The 20930-nt window shown below is 39.9% G+C and overlaps 1 protein-coding gene across 2 annotated transcripts in view; it reads left to right on the plus strand.

Annotated features, from left to right (window-relative positions):
* The first annotated feature begins 3086 nt into the window (after nucleotides 1–3086).
* Nucleotides 3087–20930, plus strand: part of LOC130931109 (protein TUNAR-like) — a 43934-nt gene continuing 26090 nt past the window's right edge. The window contains exons 1-2 of one of the 2 annotated variants that reach the window (XM_057859618.1): nucleotides 3087–3182; nucleotides 3292–3588. In XM_057859618.1, coding sequence (XP_057715601.1) covers nucleotides 3559–3588 — 30 coding nt within the window. In that variant the 5' untranslated portion in view covers nucleotides 3087–3182; nucleotides 3292–3558. Of the gene's footprint in view, nucleotides 3183–3291; nucleotides 3589–16605; nucleotides 17671–20930 lie in introns of those variants that run through there. The other variant, XM_057859619.1, reaches the window with a different exon arrangement.

The following is a 20930-nucleotide window of genomic DNA, read 5'->3' on the forward strand; positions in this document are numbered from 1 at the left end:
TGCGATAAAATGCTAATGTTTTTTTTTTTTTTTTTTTAACAATGTTCTTGACAAATGGTTCAGATACATATTCCCACAAAAAACAGCAAAATATACCTGTAAACTAAATTACAAATGCTTTGTAAAAAACATTAGCTCAAACAAAAAAATTTGCTTATGTTGGTCTTAACAGGGAGCAGCTGGATTCACCCTTGTGAAATGAGGCAGACTAGAGGGCAGTGTATCACTTTAATTAAACGAATACTTGAAGCAGCAAAATTTAATTCAGATTTTTTTTCTTTAATCGAATACTCGAGTTAATTGATTAATCGTTTCAGAACTAAAAAATATATATATATATATAAAGCAAATGTGACACACAGGATGGCTTGCTAAAATTTGCTTAAATATATTGTTCTACGTAAAGGACGTCAGCCAAGGTCGGCCCCCCACATTTTTACCACACCAAATCTGGCCCCCTTTGCAAAAAGTTTGGATACCCCTGCTGTAGATTTAAGATTTTGATGACGCTTCCATCAATTTCAGCCAACAAATTTAATGAGTGCACTGAAAGGATGAAAAAAAAAACACTAGGGCTGTCGAAATTATCACGTTAACGCATGGTAATTAATTTTTTAAATCAATCACGTTAAAATATTTGACGCAATTAACGCACATGTCCCGCTCAGACAGTATTCTGCCTTTTGGTAAGTTTTACAGCAAGGCTTTTTGTGCTGTCTAACAGCGAACTCTTGTGGTCGCTTTGCGACATGGTTTATTGTTTACTTGCCAATTCAATATGGCTGCAAATGTGGCTAATGGCTAGCTTTGGAAAAAGTAGACGCGTCGGAGTGAGGACAGCCCACTACAGTCCTTATGTACCGTATGTTGAATGTATATATACATCTTGTGTCTTATCTTTCCATTCCAACAATTTATTTTACAGAATATATATATAATTTGCAGAAAAATATGGCATATTTTATAGATGGTTTGAATTGCGATTAATTGCGATTAATTACGATTAATTAATTTTTAAGCTGTAATTAACTCGATTAAAATTTTTAATCGTTTGACAGCCCTAAAAAAACATAATTTGTGTATTACGGGCAGTGTTGTCACTGATTACTTGAAAAAGTAATTTAATTACTGATTACTGATTACGCCTCAAAAAGTAATCTAGTTACTTTACTGATTACTTCATTATCAAAGTAACTAAGTTACTTTAAAAGTAATCTATCAGTTACTTTTTACCCATTTTTCTCCCTTTGCCGCCTCAACATAAGAATGACAACAGAAAAATTTCATCACATGTAATTGACTTTCCGATGATTGAATTTAAAGGGGAATATCAGAATTTTGCGCTAGCTTAGCCACTCCGGAGCCCTGAAACTAACAAATATCTGACAAACTGCTTGGAATTTGTTGAAATCAACTCCACCGACCAATTAAACCCCGCTAACTGTAAGATTAAGCCTAATGTCAAAACTTCTGAATTTCGGGTTATGGTTAACAGCATATCAGTGCCAATGTAAAACAATGCAAACTGACGGCACAATAATCAACAATACACCAGTGGATTGTACAGTGCAATAAACACAAAGATGGTGGCAGGCGTGGATGCGCGTGCAGCCGTGCACATTAACAACCCGAAAGTAACTTCTCTCAACACACACACGGTCAATTTGGCCACAAAACATGGCGGCAACTAAGCACTTTACACTCAGTTGGACTTACAACACATCCCACAGATGCTAAACAAACACATCACCTCACGGCATGAATGTACAACACGCATATGATGTAAACGAAGCTTGCCAACTTGGAGCGATGACTGCCCGTCGTTGCTACGGCAAAGCTACGAAACGGCCGCGCATGTAGGGGGTCCAACCTTTTGCTGATACCCTCCAGAATGAAGGAAAAATACTCACCTTCATTCATGGATATCCACAGATCAACATTCCCTCGCAACGTCTCAATACTCGGCGCGGATGTCCAACCGCCTCAGTCCCACAACACGTGACGCGAGACCAAAACAGGAAATAGCTAAGAGGTTGTCATGGAAACACGTACCGGGAACCTTTTATTTTAGCATTTTCTATTCAAAATGCTCTTCGTACATGACTACAATATTCTTCATTCTACATACGTTATGAGGCAATGAAAAAATAGTAACGCAGTCATTAAGGGAACTACCTTTAATCAGATTACTTGAGTAGAAAAATGAACGTGTTAGATTACTCGTTACTAAAAAAAGTAATCAGATTTAGTGCTGCATCGATTAATCGATCAACTCGAGTATTCGATTAGAAAAAAAGATTCAAATTAAATGTTGCTGCTTCGAGTATTCGTTTAATTAAAGTGGCGTTGTAATGGTTTGTTTTGAAAGTGTTTGCATATAGTTTTATTGATTTGGGTGAATACACTGCCCTCTATTCTGCTTCATTTCACATGGCTGAATCCAGCTGCTCCCTGTTAAGACCAACATAAGCTAAGTTTTTGTTTGAGCTAATGTTTTTTTAATGCATTCGTAAAGTAGTTTATAAGTATATTGAGCCATTTTTTGTGGGAATATGTGTCTGAACCATTTGTTTAGAGCATTTTTAAAAATAGTTAGCGTTTAATAGCATTTAAGCTACCGGATTTTTGCAATGTAAGTTAGCCAATTGTTCTTTTGTTGTACATAGATCTTTTTTTTTTTTTTTAATACCGTTTGAGGCTCAGCTTAGGTATTTTAATTTTTTTATGTTCCTTATCCGATTACTCGATTATTCGAACAAACTAGTTCATCGATTAATTGACTACTAAAATATTCTATAGCTGCAGCTCTAATCAGATTACAGTAACGCGTTACTAACTAACGCGTTACTGACAACACTGATTACAGGGCTTATAAAAAGTCATAAAATAAGTACCGGTACATTTTAATTTCTTGATAAATATTTCATGTACACACACAAACACACAAGTCCTCCAAACATACTGGAGGAGACCCCAGCCCCTCATCCAGGCCTCTGTCACAATCGCTTCTTGTCGCCAGGCTGTGTGTGTGTGACTCCCTCGAGTGCGTTGCCGGGCAACCACCGCTGCATTAATATGCGGGGCGAGTGAGGGAAAGCGAGGGAGAAGAAGAGTAGGGGGATGCCTCTTGTCTGAAAGCAGCGCGAGGTGACGGGTGCCCTTCGCAGCACTCCTGACAAAAGGTGCTTATAAAACAAGTTTAAAAGTTGGATTTTAAAAAGTGTTTGGAGGACATAAAGTAAAATAAGAGTTGGCTTTGTTTTGATTGTTTGTTTGTTTGCTTGTTTGCAGAAGTGAGACGAAAGAGGCGGACGGAGGTGTTCACATGAGCTATCGCCACTCTTTTGCTCCCACCCACAACAAACCATCATCCATTCTTCAACTTGACATCATTTTTCCACTCAGACAAAAAGACGGAGAACCATATGCGCTTTCAAGCTTCAGCAAGTTGAGAGATGAAGAGTCAAGCGGACCACTCGAGCACCCCCGCTGAAGGATGAGTGGGGTCCGCTGTCACTTGAGTTGTCCGTGCGCTCCTGGGAAGTGTCCACCTCCAGCATGTCCATGTTATTCCTGATACTTTGCAAGGTAGGTCTGCATATTTAACACTCCATCCTATGGGGTTGAATTTATTTATGATGTGAGGTTATGTATACTTTATAAAAGAAAACGAGAGGGGGGCTTTCCAGGCTCTGTTGTCTTTGTGTGAATCATTCATGGAAGTGGTCAAAAAGACGCGACATGCTGCGCTCATTTGCTTCCCCCGGGTTATGCCCGTCATGTCATGCGTACACTTAACAGGTTAAAGTGCCTCTTACGTAACGGCAACAATGACTTTAATTGACATCTGACCCTCGGCGCTTCTTTTGTGCCCGTGCATTTTTTAAGCAGGTTTTGCCCTTGGAAGACTTGCTCTGAAATATGCCCTCACGGGCCGAATCCTTAGGAATGACAAACATGTTTTCTACACATGAATGAACAGTTTTGATACACTTGACATTGTCTGACGTTACGTCATAATAATCTACACTTGGAAGAAAAAACATTCATTTAAAAGCATTTTGTGGTAGTCTTCTTGTTACACTAAAAAGCAACAAAAGCTTTTTCATGTTGTAGATGAGATTTTGAAAAAGTTTGAAGTTTGAAGATAAGATTTTTTTTTCTTGGACAGTGTCTGACAAGTGTTTCTATCCATTTCAGGGGGGAACAAAGGGTCGCTGTAATCTCTGTTTATTAACACCCATTTAAACACCATTGTTAACAAGGGTTGTTCCGATCATGTTTTTCTGGTCCCGATCCCGATCGTTTTAGTCTGAGTATCTGCCGATCTCGATATTTCCCGATCTGATTGCTTTTTTTTTTTTTTGCTCCCGATTCAATTCCAATCATTCCCGATAATTTTTCCCGATCATATACATACAGTACATAAGTACTGTATTTGTTTATTATGACAATAAATCCTCAAGATGGCATTTACATTATTAACATTCTTTCTGTGAGAGGGATCCACTGATGGGAAGACTTGTAATTCTTAAAGGATAAATGTGACTTTGTATATTGTGACTAAATATTGCCATCTAGTGTATTTGTTGAGCTTTCAGTAAATGCTACTGTAGCCTTTCCCAAATGCATGATGGGAAGTGCAACCATGACTGTGCGTATTGCCACCAATTTATAGAGCTTCTCTGTGTTGGGCCAATTAAAAAAAGGCTCCGAAGACTGCCAAAATTCACTCTACTCATTTCATGTTGCCTTTTAGCTCTATATATAGGTAAATCGGCGCCAATATGGATTGAACGCGACAATGCGTGAGTAGGTCGTGCAGCGCATGCGTTAATTGCGTTAAATATTTTAACGTGATTAATTTTTTAAAAATTAATTACCGCCCTTAACGCGATGACTTTGATAGCCCTACTTTAAGCCAAAACTAAAGACTTTGGATGAGTGTAAGACATTTTGTCTGTAACGTTAAATACAATTAGAAAACGATTTAATTTAAAAATACATATATATTAAAAAAAGGCTTGTCCGATGTTTTTTTGCTGATTCCGATACTTTGAAAATGCCGTGATCGGACCCGATCGATCGGCATCCCGATCAATCGGGACATCTTTATTGTTAACTAAAAAACAAAAAAATTAAAAAAAGAGGACTGAAAAATGTAGACAGTGATAGTGAGTCTTACTTCATGTGGCAAGTTCTCTGTGTAGTGTTTAACCCTTTCATGCACGAATTATGATTTTTTTTTTTTTTTTTGAATGTTTTTACAACATTCATACTGTATATGAATGTTATAAAAACATGCGTATATATTGGACAGTAGTTCTATATAGAGGACAGGGGTTTTAACTTGCGGCCCTGGGGCCAATTCCTGGAACAATATTTTTTGTGGCCCCGTATTTGAAATGAAATTGTAGTAATACTGTTGCCCGCGAATACTTTACAATAGGCAATTAAAAAATGTAGATATGATTTTATTTAAATGAATGAATGATTGACTGATCAATTTTGAGGGGGAAAAAAAATCATTTAAATGGCAATGAGTAAAAAAGAATTACCGTATTTTTTGGACTTTAAGTCGCAGTTTAGTTCATAGTTTGGCTGGGGGTGCGACTTATGTGTGAAATAATAACACATTATGATATCATTCACATGTTATTTGGGTGTTTTGGAGTGACACTGATGGTTTGGTAAACTTGTTAGCATGTTCTTTATGCTATAGTTATCTGAATAATTCATAATTGCTATGTTACGTCAACATACAGGCCACGTTCGTATTTTGCTGTTCATGCATCATACAATATGATCATACTGTACACTTATTCAGCATGTTGTTTTCTATTGTATTTTTATTTTAAATTGCCTTTAAAGATGAAAAATCTGTTTTATTTGTTGGATTTTATCAAGTAAATTTCCCCCAAAAATGCGACTTATACTCCGGTGCGACTTATATGTTTTTTTCCTCTTCATTGCGCATTATTGGGCTGGTGCGACTTATACTCAGCTGCGACCTATAGTCCGAAAAATACGGTAGGTTCAATTTTAAAGTCATTATTAATAAAGTATAACTATATACAGTTGGGCAAATAAGTATTTAGTCAACTACCAATTGTGCAAGTTCTCCTACTTGAAAAGATTAGAGAGGCCTGTAATTGTCAACATGAGTAAACCACAACCATGAGAGACAGAATATGGAAAAAAAAACTGAAAATCACATTGTTTGATTTTTAAAGAATTTATTTCCAAATTAGAGTGGGAAATAAGTATTTGGTCGCCTACAAACAAGCAAGAATTCTGGCTGTCAAAGAGGTCTAACGAGGCTCCACTCGTTACCTGTATTAATGGCACCTGTTTTAACTCATTATCGGTATAAAAGACACCTGTCCACAAGCTCAGTCAGTCACACTCCAAACTCCACTATGGCCAAGACCAAAGAGCTGTCGAAGGACACCAGAGACAAATTGTAGACCTGCACCAGGCTGGGAAGACTGAATCTGCAATAGGTAAAAGGCTTGGTGTAAAGAAATCAACGGTGGGAGCAATTATTAGAAAATGGAAGACATACAAGACCACTGATAATCTCCCTCAATCTGGGGCTCCATGCAAGATCTCAACCCGTGGCGTCAAAATGATAACAAGAACGGTGAGCAAAAATCCCAGAACCACACGGGGGGACCTAGTGAATGACCTACAGAGAGCTGGGACCACACTAACAAAGGCTACTATCGGTAACACAATGCGCCGCCAGGGACTCCAATCCTGCACTGCCAGACGTGTCCCCCTGCTGAAGAAAGTACATGTCCAGGCCTGTCTGCAGTTTGCTAGAGAGCATTTGGATGATCCAGAAGAGGACTGGGAAAATGTGTTATGGGTAGATAGATAGAAAAATATATTAGAACTTTTTGTTAGAAACACAGGTTCTCGTGGTTGGAGGAGAAAGAATACTAAATTGCATCCGAAGAACACCATACCCACTGTGAAGCATGGGGGTGGAAACATCATGCTTTGGGGCTGTTTTTCTGCATAGGGACCAGGACGACTGATCTACGTAAAGCACATGTGTCAAACCGATTCCAGAAAGGGCCAAGTGGGTGCTAGATTTTGTTCCAACCGATAACGCGCAGAGAGTTTAACCAATGAACTTCCTGCTGAAACAAGCAGCACCTGACAAAGTTTAACTGATTACACATGTAAAAGATCTAATTGGTGAAAAGGTTTCCTCTTCATTGGTTGGAAAGCAAACCTGTACCCACTTCGCCCTTTCTGGAATCGGTTTCACACCTGTGGTGTAAATGAAAGAATAAATGGGGCCATGTATCAAGAGATTTTGAGCGAAAATCTCCTTCCATCAGCAAGGGCATTGAAGATGAGACGTGGCTGGGTGTTTCAGCATGACAATGATCCCAAACACACAGCCAGGGCAACAAAGGAGTGGCTTCGTAAGAAGCATTTCAAGGTCCTGGAGTAGCCTAGCCAGTCTCCAGATCTCAACCCCATGGAAAATCTGTGGAGGGAGTTGAAAGTCCGCGTTGCCCAATGACAGCCCCAAAACATCACTGCTCTAGAGGAGATCTGCATGGAGGAATGGGCCAAAATACCAACAACAGTGTGTGAAAAGCTTGTGAAGAGTTACAGAAAACGTTTGGCCTCTGTTATTGCCAACAAAGGGTACATAACAAAGTATTGAGATGAACTTTTGGCATTGGCCAAATACTTATTTTCCACCATGATTTGCAAATAAATTCTTTAGAAATCAAGCAATGTGATTTTCTGGGGGGGGTTCCCACATTCTGTCTCTCATGGTTGAGGTTTACCCATGTTAACAATTACAGGCCTCTCTAATATTTTCAAGTGGGAGGACTTGCTTAATTAGTGGTTGACTAAATACTTATTTGCCCCACTGTATGTTATGTTAACATACCGGCCACGTTCGCATTTTGTTGTTCATGCATCATACAATATTATCATACTGTACACTTATTCAGAATGTTCTCTATTGTATTTTTATTTTAAATTGCCTTTCAAGATGACAAATCTGTTTCATTTGTTGGATTTTATCAAGTAAATTTCCCCCAAAAATGCGACTTATATATGTTTTTTTACCTCTTCATTGCACATTATTGGGCTGGTGCAACTTATACTATTATACTATTATATAAAATACGGTAGGTTCAATTTTAAAGTCATTATTATTAAAATATAGCTATATATACAACATATGTATATGATTCTCAATCAAACAGTTCTTAATCAAAAAAGGAATTGAAAAAAAATAAAACTTCAAAAAAAAATAAATGGAAACAAATTGCAATAAATTGGAAAAAGAAGAAGATAGACTTTCATTCAAATTAGTGTGGCCCGCCAGGATTTTTTTTCTGGAAATTTTATTTATTTATTTATGTTTTGTTTTAGAAATCTCTTCTAACCTGACATAGTTTAACACTTTGCCTGCCACTGACGGTAAAAGACGTCCAAACTAAAGGCTAATACAGTGAGGAGCAGAAGTATTTGCACTCCTTGTGATTTTGCAAGTTCTCCCATTTAGAAAATAGGTGGAGGTCTGAAATTTCAATCATAGATGCATTTCCATTAATAGAGACATAATCTAAAAAAAAAAAAAAATCCAGGTGTCACATTTCATGATTTTTAAAAAATAATTTATTGGTAATTTACTGGGGTTCATAAGTATTTGTACACCTGAGAAAACCAGTGCTAATAATGAGTACAGAAGCCTTTGTTTTAATTACAGAGGTCAGACGCTTTCTGTAGTTTTTCACCAAGATTTCACATATGGAAACAGGAAGTTTCAACTCCATCCAAAGATTTTCTAATGGATTGAGGTCTCGAGACTGGCTAGGCCACTCCAGAATGTTGATATGCAGATTTTATGCAGCTACTTCTTGGTCAGCTTGGCTGTGTGCTTCGGATCATTGTCATGTTGGACGATCCAGCCACAACTCATCTTGAAGTCTCTGACTGAGGACAGGAGGTTATGGCTCAAAATCTGACGATACATTTCACCAGTCTTCCTGCCTCCTTTGCTGAAAAGCAGCAGCAAAGCATGAGGTTTCCACCCCTATACTTCACAGTGGGGATGGTGTTCTTGGGATTGTGCTCATCCTTCTTTTTCCTCCACACACACGACGAGTCAAGTTTGCAACAAAAAGTTCTGCCTTGCTCTCATCTGACCACATGAGTTTCTCCCATGACCCCTCTGCCTCATTCAAATGGTCCCTGGCAAACTTCAGACAGGCTTTTACATATACTGGCTCCAACAAGGGAACCTTCTGAGCAATCCTCACCTTTCTCATCATGAGTGGTGTCCCACAAGGAGACATTTTACATTGAGCACCAGTCCGAGGTAGATTATGAGTCATGTTTATACCCTTTTCCATTTCTAACAATTGCTGCAACTGTTGATTATTCTCACCAAGCTGCTTTCCAATTGTCCCATAGCCTTTTCCAGCTTTGTGGAGCTCAATTTTTTTTTCTTTGGTGTCTTTTGAAAGCTTACTGGTCTTGCCCATGAGAGCAGTTGGATTATGACTGACTGTAGGGTGAAAAGGTGACAATAATCAGTTCAAACGGGTGGTAGGTGGCTGGTTGGTCATGGGGTAAAGGTGGACTTTTTTCAAGGTAGACTGACAACTCTTTGAGTGTCATATTTATTGCTGATTCTCAGGGGTACAAATACTTATGAACCCCGGTAAATTGCAAATAAATTATTGAAAAATCCTAAAATGTGAGTTCCGGATTTTTTTTTTTTAAGATTATGTCTTTAGGAGAAGAAATGCATCTATGACTGAAATCTCAGAATTTTCTAAATGGGTGAACTTGCAAAATCAAAAGGGGTGCAAATACTTCTGCCTGGTGCCTTCTGCCTCTGTACAAGGGCTGCTTACAGCTTAGCTCAGCAGTGATGCTTATTGACCATTAGATGTCTCCAAATTAAGATGATTGGGATTTGTTATGTCAGCAGACCATTTGCATTCATGGTGCAAAAAATAAATAAATAAATGATTGAAAAATAATGAAACTTTCCACATAACTTCAGTTGAAGTTGTTTTCTTATTTTTTTAAGAATGTGCATTTGGAAAACCAAGAAGTTGTCACATTTATCATTATTAAAGCATCTAGTGGGGCATCACACTATGTTCCACGACCGCATATATTGATATTGGTTTGATATCAGAATCAGATTTTTGGACTTGGACAATATTGGGATATCGGTTATCAGTTAAAAAGTTGTCATCCAAACCATTTTAACGATCGCTTCAAGAGGCGTGCGAAATTTCCGATTCTTAGATTATTCGCGATTCGGCCGTGAAAGATTCGAGAACGATTCACAAACATCCAAATTCCGATTATTGAATTATACCAGGTAAAGCGGAAGTAAAACACAGTCAGCGCGGTCTTCGGGAAGCAATGAGGAACGGACCGAGAGTAAATATCATGTTCAACTCATGCCGCTAGATTAAAAAAAACAAAAAAAACAATCATACCTGACTCGGGCTGACAGCGGCTACAAACAACGCCCAAATGCTAGTTGCTACAAACATATGGCTACAGTAGATATCATATATATGTAGACCTAGATGCAAAATGGCAGATGACGGCAGTGTTAGAACATGTATTATTGAACAGAGATGCGAAATGACAGACTTGCCGGCATTTGTAAACAGCCGCCATCTTAAAGCAGTAGACTTCTCGAGAAGGCTCTGTTTTAGCGAACCTAATTAACTTTTTAGCTGAAATACTCCTAAATCGGCAAAATCTTGTCTTGAATCTATCTTTAAATGTTGAACCAGTTTTAAAACTTTGACATGTCAAAAGTACACAGAAGGGAAATTATGGAATAACGGGAGTAATTTTAACAACTGTAACGGTTGATTCACAACATTAAATTAATTGAAAGTAGTTTAAAGTTGCTGATACACAATGGGGACTGGAGTATTTTATTTGCTGTTATTTTTGTATATTTGTTTACTGTTATATGTTAACTTGATACTTAAATAGTAGTTTGGTTTAGCCTGAGAGGATTTTTTTAACAATTTTGGAACTAATGTACAAAACATTAAAATAAAAAAATAATAATAATAAATAAAAAAGGAGGGGGGTGCATCAATAATCATTTTATAATCGAATCGGAGCCTCTGAATCGTAAATGTAATTGAATCGTTAGGTGCCCAAAGATTCCCAGCTCTAATCGCTTCCAGCCCCTCCCAGTTGAAATGTATTGGACGTCTTTTTCCGCCAATAGGTTTTCTTCAATATCAATTTCCCTCTTTTAGTTAAGCTACTGATAACTTTCAAATAGATGTCCACTGTTGTGACCACTGTCCCTGAAAGGGGGAAGATGATCTTTGGTTTTGTGAGGTTGATATTGACTTATTTGTTATCAAACAACCTCAAACCTCAATACTGTAAGGCAGACTGCTTACCAGTCATAAAATATTGTTTGATAGTTTTTGAAAAAAAAATAATGGACACTTTGTAAAATTTAAAGTAAGCCTGAACGATATATCGTTTAAACATCGCCATCGCGATGTGCGTATGCGCGATAGTCCCATCGCAAGCACGTGCGATAGTTTTTCTTTTTTTTGATCCACATACGCCTCACTTTCTGGTCTGCGCACAGCCTCCTACCCTCCCTCTCCCAGCCTTTTGATCCTCTCAGTCACTGCGGCACAACGATGGCTTTGATCTGGCCAAAGAAGCAGACTTCACACGGGCATCTGTCAATCATCGTTTAACTTGTTAAACAGTTGCAAGGAAGCCGCGCTGGAATGAATGTGTGTACTGTGGGGACGTTGGAGACATTTAAATGCCAGAAGTGATCATGAGGAGTTTGAAATTTCTACATGTCACTTCAACGGTCACAGCTAAAGTAGATAAACAGAAGCATTTAATAAAGCCAAGCATTTATCTGTTACAGTACTTTATTCTTGTTCAAAAATGATTTGGTTGGACAGTTATGTTTAAAACTTATCATAATTATGATATGTGAAGTGCTTAAAAACCATTTATTTATATACATTTTTAAAATCACTTTGGGGGGAAAAGTGAGAAAAAAAAACATGTCTTATATGTATCTCTTTCCAATGCTAAATCTGAATAAATACATTGGGCACAAAAAACACACACAAAAAAAATGGGGGGGGGTGCGCTACTTCGCGGTTTTTCACTTATCGCGGCGGGTTCTGGTCCGCATTAACCGCGAAAAACAAGGGATGACTGTACACTGTGGTGATGGTGAGTCATCTAAAGTCTTTCCAAACAGCTAAGTCATCTTGTGAAAATTTTTTGAAAAAAATATACATTTTTTTTTTAATATCGCAATATAATATCGCAATATATCGCAAACCCCAAAAAAATCGCAGCAATAGTTTTTTCCAATATCGTTCAGGCCTAATTTAAAGCGAAGGAAATAAAAAGCCTCATTAAAGGGGACGTTCAGAATTTTTGACATTAGGCTTAATTTTCAAGTTAGCAGGGGTTTAATTAGTTGGTAGAGTTGGCTTCAACAAATTCCGTGCAGTTTGTTAGTTATTTGTCAGTTGCCCGGCTCCGGAGTGGCTAAGCTAGCGTGAGTCAATGGTGCTTGCTAGCATGCCAGTAAAAATGTATATATATATATACATATATACAGTGCCTTGCAAAAGTATTCGGCCCCCTTGAATCTTGCAACCTTTCGCCACATTTCAGGCTTCAAACATAAAGATATGAAATTTAATTTTTTTGTCAAGAATCAACAACAAGTGGGACACAATCGTGAAGTGGAACAACATTTATTGGATAATTTAAACTTTTTTAACAAATAAAAAACTGAAAAGTGGGGCGTGCAATATTATTCGGCCCCCTTGCGTTAATACTTTGTAGCGCCACCTTTTGCTCCAATTACAGCTGCAAGTCGCTTGGGGTATGTTTCTATCAGTTTTGCACATCGAGAGACTGACATTCTTGCCCATTCTTCCTTGCAAAACAGCTCGAGCTCAGTGAGGTTGGATGGAGAGTGTTTGTGAACAGCAGTCTTCAGCTCTTTCCACAGATTCTCGATTGGATTCAGGTCTGGACTTTGACTTGGCCATTCTAACACCTGGATACATTTATTTTTTAACCATTCCATTGTAGATTTGGCTTTATGTTTTGGATCATTGTGCTGTTGGAAGATAAATCTCCGTCCCAGTCTCAGGTCTTGTGCAGATACCGACAGGTTTTCTTCCAGAATGTTCCTGTATTTGGCTGCATCCATCTTCCCGTCAATTTTAACCATCTTCCCTGTCCCTGCTGAAGAAAAGCAGGCCCAAACCATGATGCTGCTAACACCATGTTTGACAGTGGGGATGGTGTGTTCAGGGTGATGAGCTGTGTTGCTTTTACGCCAAACATATCGTTTTGCATTGTGGCCAAAAAGTTCAATTTTGGTTTCATCTGACCAGAGCACCTTCTTCGACATGTTTGGTGTGTCTCCCAGGTGGCTTGTGGCAAACTTTAAACAAGACTTTTTATGGATATCTTTGAGAAATGGCTTTCTTCTTGCCACTCTTCCATAAAGGCCAGATTTGTGCAGTGTACGACTGATTGTTGTCCTATGGACAGACTCTCCCACCTCAGCTGTAGATCTCTGCAGTTCATCCAGAGTGATCATGGGCCTCTTGGCTGCATCTCTGATCAGTTTTCTCCTTGTTTGAGAAGAAAGTTTGGAAGGACGGCCGGGTCTTGGTAGATTTGCAGTGGTCTGATGCTCCTTCCATTTCAATATGATGGCTTGCACAGTGCTCCTTGAGATGTTTAAAGCTTGGGAAATCTTTTTGTATCCAAATCCGGCTTTAAACTTCTCCACAACAGTATCTCGGACCTGCCTGGTGTGTTCCTTGGTTTTCATAATGCTCTCTGCACTTTAAACAGAACCCTGAGACTATCACAGAGCAGGTGCATTTATATGGAGACTTGATTACACAACGGTGGATTCTATTTATCATCATCGGTCATTTAGGACAACATTGGATCATTCAGAGATCCTCACTGAACTTCTGGAGTGAGTTTGCTGCACTGAAAGTAAAGGGGCCGAATAATATTGCACGCCCCACTTTTCAGTTTTTTATTTGTTAAAAAAGTTTAAATTATCCAATAAATGTTGTTCCACTTCACGATTGTGTCCCACTTGTTGTTGATTCTTGACAAAAAAATTAAATTTCATATCTTTATGTTTGAAGCCTGAAATGTGGCGAAAGGTTGCAAGATTCAAGGGGGCCGAATACTTTTGCAAGGCACTGTATATATATATATATTAACAGATCTAACTGATGAAACAAAGCCATATCGTGGTCAAAGATTAAGCAGTACAGTGTGTCAGGGTGACTGATTTAGGGGATGAGTAGTCCCTTTTATTCCCACGATAAAAAAAAAAAAATCAGCGATGAAATAAATCGATGTTACGTCACTCTATCCTGTTTGCCTAGAAAGCCTGTTCCCTGCAGAGCTGCTGGATTACAAATGTTGCTGTTCATAGTACAATTATGGACATGCAATGGTAGGTTTGAATAATTTTATCCTGTAAACAGCCAACACTATTGATTGCATGGGTCATCGGTGATTCTCATGTGTATGTGTACGTATGTTGTTTTTTATTGTGATGCTAGCAAGCACTATTGACTCGCGCTAGCTTAGCCACTCCGGAACTAATTGCTATTTGTAATTGTACCTGCAGCATTTATGGGCTGTGGAACGAATTAATCGAATTATATAATGTATTCTTATGGGAAACTCCCGCTCGACATACCGCCATTTCGACTTACAAACCAGTTCCTGGAACGAATTTAATTCGTATGTGAAGGTACCACTGTAGATCTGTTTGGAAAGACTTTGGTTGACACACCAATTTTTATTCATGGAATACCGTCTAATGCAGGCTAAGGGGGTTCATCCGTGAATGATGAAGATTGCTGTATCATAGACTTGGTAAAGTATTGACGGGACACAGGCGCGGGGCTGATTAATAGGTGGCCTATCTCCGTCAAAGCTGACTGAGTGGAAAAAGACAAAGATCTTTGTCCGTTAAAAATTCTTGTGAATAAATGCTTAAATCCCTGAATTCTTTATAGATATGTACGTAAAACAGTCTCGATTCTTGGTTAAAAACAAAAAAAAACGTGCAGGTAGCATTTATTTTACATAAATATTTCAATTTTTGAGGCTAGTCAGTAAGGAAATTAGCGGCCGCCATATGTAAAGAAAGAGCTTTTTCCGTTGAAAATTCTTGTGAATAAACGCTTAAATCCCTGAATTCTTTATAGATATGGACATAAAAGAGTCTCGATTATTATTATTATTATTCTTGGTTAAAAGCAAAAAAAAAAATGTGCAGGTAACAATTATTTTACGTAAATATTGCAAACTATGAGGCTAGTCAGTAAGAAAATTAGCGGCTGCCATATGTAAAGAAAGAGCTTTTTCTGTTGAAAATTCTTGTGAATAAATGCTTAAATCCCTGAATTCTTTATAGATATGGGCGTAAAACAGTCACAATTCTAGGTTAAAAGCAAAAACAAAAAAAAAAACATGCAGGTAGCATTTATTTTACGTAAATATTGCGAACCACGAGGCTAGTCATTAAGGAAATTAGTGGCCCCCTTATGTAAACCAAGAGTTCGATGAAAATTCTTGTGAATAAATGCTTAAATCCCTGAATTCTTTATAGATATGGATGTAAAAAAAAGTCTCGATTCTTGGTTATAAGCAAAAGAACGTGTAGGCAGCATTTATTTTACGTAAATATTGCGAACTATGAGGCTAGTCAGTAAGGAAATTAGTGGCCGCCATATGTAAAGAAAGAGCTTTTTCTGTTGAAAATTCTTGTGAATAAATGCTTAAATCCCTGAATTCTTTATACATATGGACGTAAAACAGTCTCGATTCTTCATTAAAAGAAAAAAAATCGTGCAGGTACCATTTATTTTACGTAAATATTGCGAAGTACAATGCCCATGCCATAGCGGCTAATTTCTCCCATTTATTTTTTTCACAACGTTTCTAAATGCATGCATGGTACGAAAAATATAATAATAACCTTGAATCCTCGAACAAATCACTCCTGAAACAATCCTTCCTGTTTGTATGCAGTACAGCTTTCGTACTTTTTCAACCTAAATCCGGCGTTAGATCGCTGCATGTGACCGACTGCTAATAAATGAAGCAGAGTGTGGGACAGCCTCTTTCGGGAAAGCGTGACGCATTGAATGGCGAATGTGTCACGTCAACACATTATGAAGTCTATGGCTGTGTTTAAAAGGGACCCAGGAGGCCACGTCTTTGCACACTTGCTGCTTTTATGAAGCAAAACAAAAGTTTATGGGTTCAAAAAAACTTTTTTTTCATCGCATGTCCTGCAATGTGACTATTGCGCATGCGCACATTGCAACGGCGATTTTCAAACGATATATTTCTAATTTCTTCCTGAATCATATTATTTGTAATGTTGTCAAGGACTTTCAAGTGATATTAAACTGCTTTAAAGAGCATATGGCACCAGAAAAAAAGTCTTAAATGGCATTATTATGTGAATTAGAATCATATTTTGAGACGATTCGACTATATACAACAATTTAGTAAAGCGCAGATGACGAGAAATTAGTCTTTTAATCTGCCGGTTAGCCACGCCTACCATTATAGGGCTTTAGCGTCCCCAACAGGTGGATGACGTCAGTGGTAGACTGGGCTCATCGGTTTTACTATTCAGCCCATTGAGTGGGAATTGTTCAGAACGAGGAAAACGCGACGAAGAGAGCCGCAAAATGTCATTGTTTCAGTCTCTCTACTCCAATATTTTTACAGGATATTCTTTTTATGCAAGTATTTTTCCCCAATAGCTATATAAATGGCTTGAGAAGGACCAGTCAGCCCGTCGAGGGGGAACTATTCACAATGAGGAAAACGCGACGAAGAGAGCGGCAAAATGTCATTGTTTCTGTCTCTTTACTTCCATATTTTTACAGGATATTCTTTTTATCCAAGTATTTTTCCCCAATAGCTATACAAAATGGCTTGAGAAGGACCAGTCAGCCCGTCGAGGGGGAACTATTCACAATGAGGAAAACGCGACGAAGAGAGCGGCAAAATGTCATTGTTTCTGTCTCTTTACTTCCATATTTTTACAGGATATTCTTTTTATCCAAGTATTTTCCCCAATTGCTAAATAAATGGAATGGTCAAGACAAATAACAATCTTGTGCTAAATGGAATATGAAATAATAAAAATCCATTTATTCAAGACGACATGGCAAAATTACTCCATAAAGGTCAAAACTGTCGACTTCACCTTTACTGTCGCACCTCCCGAACGATACTTTATGACACCTAAATCGGACATATGTCATTTCCCTTCCCCGGCTTCGGAGAATGTAAACAAACCAGAAGGAGTGACAGCTAGCCGACATGCTAACCCGAACCGAGTGATGTTTCAAAGTCTTCAAAGCGGAAAATCACACAAAGCTATCCTGGATTATTTGACATGACGACCCGGTTGTCGAATGTCTTAGCGGATCGGCAAACCGCCCGGCGGAGAGCAATTTACAGTTCGTTCCCCGGAGGAGGGTGGCTGGAGCTAACGCAGCTAACGTGCTGCTGCTAATGCATTAGGAGAGCTTTTTACATGCCTATCAATGGTCAAACGTAAGTAGTCCTTCATTTAAAGGAAGTTTGTAGTGTTTACTTTGTAATCGCTGTATTCGTATTTGACATAATACAAAACAAGATGTTTACTCACTTCCTCGTAAGTCCAATGGTCCCACAGTAAATATCCACGGTGAATGGGAACCTTTTGAAACTCCAAAAAGGCGCATACGCCTCTCCCTCATACAGAATGATTTTTCTACAGCCGTTTGGCTGGCGTGATGCGAAAAATAAACGTATTAATCCGCAAAATCAGCTGAATCCTTCGTCCTCATACACAACAGTACACTGTAGCGTGAAGAGGACGTCTTCTACCGTACACGTCACAGCGCCCTCCTCCTCAATGCAAGACCGAAGCCGGAAGTCACTCATTTTCCTGGCGCGGGATTCAAAAAACTAAATAAATATAGCGATCGCTTCCACACACATCCAAGCGGTCCATATCATTCAGGAGCATAAAATACCGCGTGTACTATGAAATAAACATGCTTTTTCGTGTCACAGGCACTTTAAAGTCTAAACAATAAATACAGTCAATTGAAAAGAAAGCGTCTCATTATTCCACTTGATGGTACGAGGCGCTTTCTAATGTTCAAGTACGTAGTGGTGGGCGTGCACCTGCATGCGCATTCCACGACGCCAAAAGCGAGCGTGCCTTGTCGAAGCGCGTTAGCATCTGGCCCCCTTGTTTGACATGCTGGCGATTATTCACGTGGCAAACGGTTTCACTCTCCACTGATCTGCGGTTGTTGGTTTCTATTAGGTGCAAGTGAGTGCGAGTGTTGGGATTTGTTGTCTGAGATCTGGCATCACTTGTTCTGCCTGCTCTTTTTTTTTTATCTTGTTGTGTTTGGTTTGAAAACGCCCGCGGGCTCGTTGCAGCACAGGTGCAAGCCCGGTCTCGGAATGATAATAACTCAGGGAAAATGAAAAAGGTTGGAACGCTGAGCGGCCTTGACAGCGACAGCCAGGATTAATCAGGCATAAAAGTGTTCAAATGAGCTGTTGAGTGACAGCAGCAATCAATAGTGAGAGATAACGGAATCATTCTTACTTCTTCTGGATGGGACAAAGTCAAATAACTAATCAATTGAAGCCATTGCCAGAGGAGGAAAATGAGCTTCCCACTTTGTGTGGTTATCAGTAGAGATTTTTTTTTCCCTATCAGGGTCCGTTTTCAAGTACATACCAAATGCTAGGGTGAAATATGCACTGATCAAATGTGGAGAAGTATTGCGGTGTGTCCGACATCATCTAGTAACATTTATTGAGACACAGAGCATGCGTGTACTGCGTATGAGTCATTCCACTGAGACTGGGAACTTATCACAAAGTGCAAAAATCCGATATGGCACCCTCTAGATGGAATATGAATAACTGTACCATTATTATTATAATTTGGGGGGGGGCGGGGGGGGGAGTGGATGGGCAGGAGGGTGGGGGGGGTTCTAAAAAAAATATATATATTGATTCAACTAACACCAGGAGTGAAAACGGGCCAGAACGGTCAGGAACGCAGTTCCGGTATAAGATTCAGGGCCAGAACGCAGTTCCTTTATAAGATTCAGGGCCGGAATACTGTTCCGGCAAACGGTGCTTTGATTCCGAAAATATGACGGCAACTGTCAAAACGCTATGTGAAAAAAAAAAAAAAGAAGAATGCTAAGCTGCCACACATGCATTTCATCTCAAAGAAGAAAACAATCTTCCAACATCAGATTTACATACAGAAGTGTTAACAACAAGCATAATAAAGTGCTTGTGTAGCTGTGATGTTCACAATGTAGTTATTGCATGTATGTTAATGTAGTTGGGTTCCGGTGCCTTTGGGGGGAGCCATCGGAGTTGTTGTGGTTATTGGGAATGCGGAAGCAAGTTAGTCTAAGTAAAGTTGTTGTTGGAAGCAAACGTGTGTGTTTCTTCGGCATCACAAATATAACATTTGGCAGACGAGGATGGCTGATTTTGCTCTGCCCCCGCCTCCACCTTTTCTCCCCTTCCCGGGGGAGCCGACTGTTCCTTGGGATAGGTGGTTGGCGTCTTTTGAAGACTACCTGCTGGCTTTGGGTCACGCAGGGTTGGAAGATGCGAGAAAGTGCGCGCTGCTGCTCGGGCAGGAGGGGCAATGCATCTTCGCAACGCTTCCGTTAGTGGATGACAAGTATGCCACGGCCATAGCTGGCTTAAGAACTCATTTTTGTTCGGGACGGAGCCGGCGTATGTATCGTTTTGAGTTCCAGCAGAGGGCTCAAAAGGCGGGCGAGTCGGTTGCCCAGTACGTTGCGGCTCTGCGTGAGCTGGCAAGACACTGTGATTTCGGCGGCTTGGAAGATGGACTTATCGTGTATCAGCTAATAGAGAAGACACACTGCTGTCAGCTGAGGGAGAGGCTGTTGTTGGAACCTGACACGATGACGCTCGCTGACGCGCTCGCACTCGGAAGGCAGTTGGAGGCGGCGTTGTCGGAAGCCCGCTTGTTTAGCCGCGCAATCCACGAGCCGGTGACGTCATCAGACGCGCCCGTCCAAGCGATAGAGTATGCTGGCGCGGCGGGGTGCAGCCTGGAGGTGCAAAGAGTGGATCGGGCACCAAGGGAGGCTGCGCCTGCATGTTGCACTAATTGTGGATCATCCAAGCACACGTCTAGGGATGGTGCATGCCCCGCACAGGGCAAACGATGCCGTAATTGCAATAAAATGAACCATTTTGCTCGTTGCTGCCGCTCCTCTCCAGCGCCCCAAAATACAGCTGCTGTTCCCATTAATGCTGTTCATAGCAGGCAGGCATCGTTCAAACATTGTACATGCAACGTGGGGGGCGCGCCTGTCTCGTTGCTTGTGGATACAGCAGCTAAAGTGTCAATTCTCAACAAATACACGTATGATCGTCTGTTTAGTCATGTGCCGTTAAAAAGGGCGACGTTGCCTCTGTCGGGCTATGGCCATTCTCCAATCTCCATCATGGGCGTAGCGTGCCTTCCTGTCAGGTACGACGTGCGCAGTGTTCCTGCTGCTGAATTCCACATCACGCGGAGGGGTGCGAACATCATGGGCCTAGACCTGCTGCTCGCATTGGGCTTCACCATGACTGACGCAAAAGGCGTGCAGATCCTGAACGTCGCCTCCTCCTGGACTGACTGCTACCCGGAGCTGTTCATAGGACTGGGCCACATGTCCGGGTTTGTGCACCAACCCACCGTTGATCCGTCTGTGCGTCCAGTTGTACAGCCGCTGCGTCGCATTCCATTGGCTCTTCGGGAC

The sequence above is a fragment of the Corythoichthys intestinalis genome, chromosome 15, assembly GCF_030265065.1.
Source record: "Corythoichthys intestinalis isolate RoL2023-P3 chromosome 15, ASM3026506v1, whole genome shotgun sequence".
NCBI lineage: Eukaryota > Metazoa > Chordata > Actinopteri > Syngnathiformes > Syngnathidae > Corythoichthys > Corythoichthys intestinalis.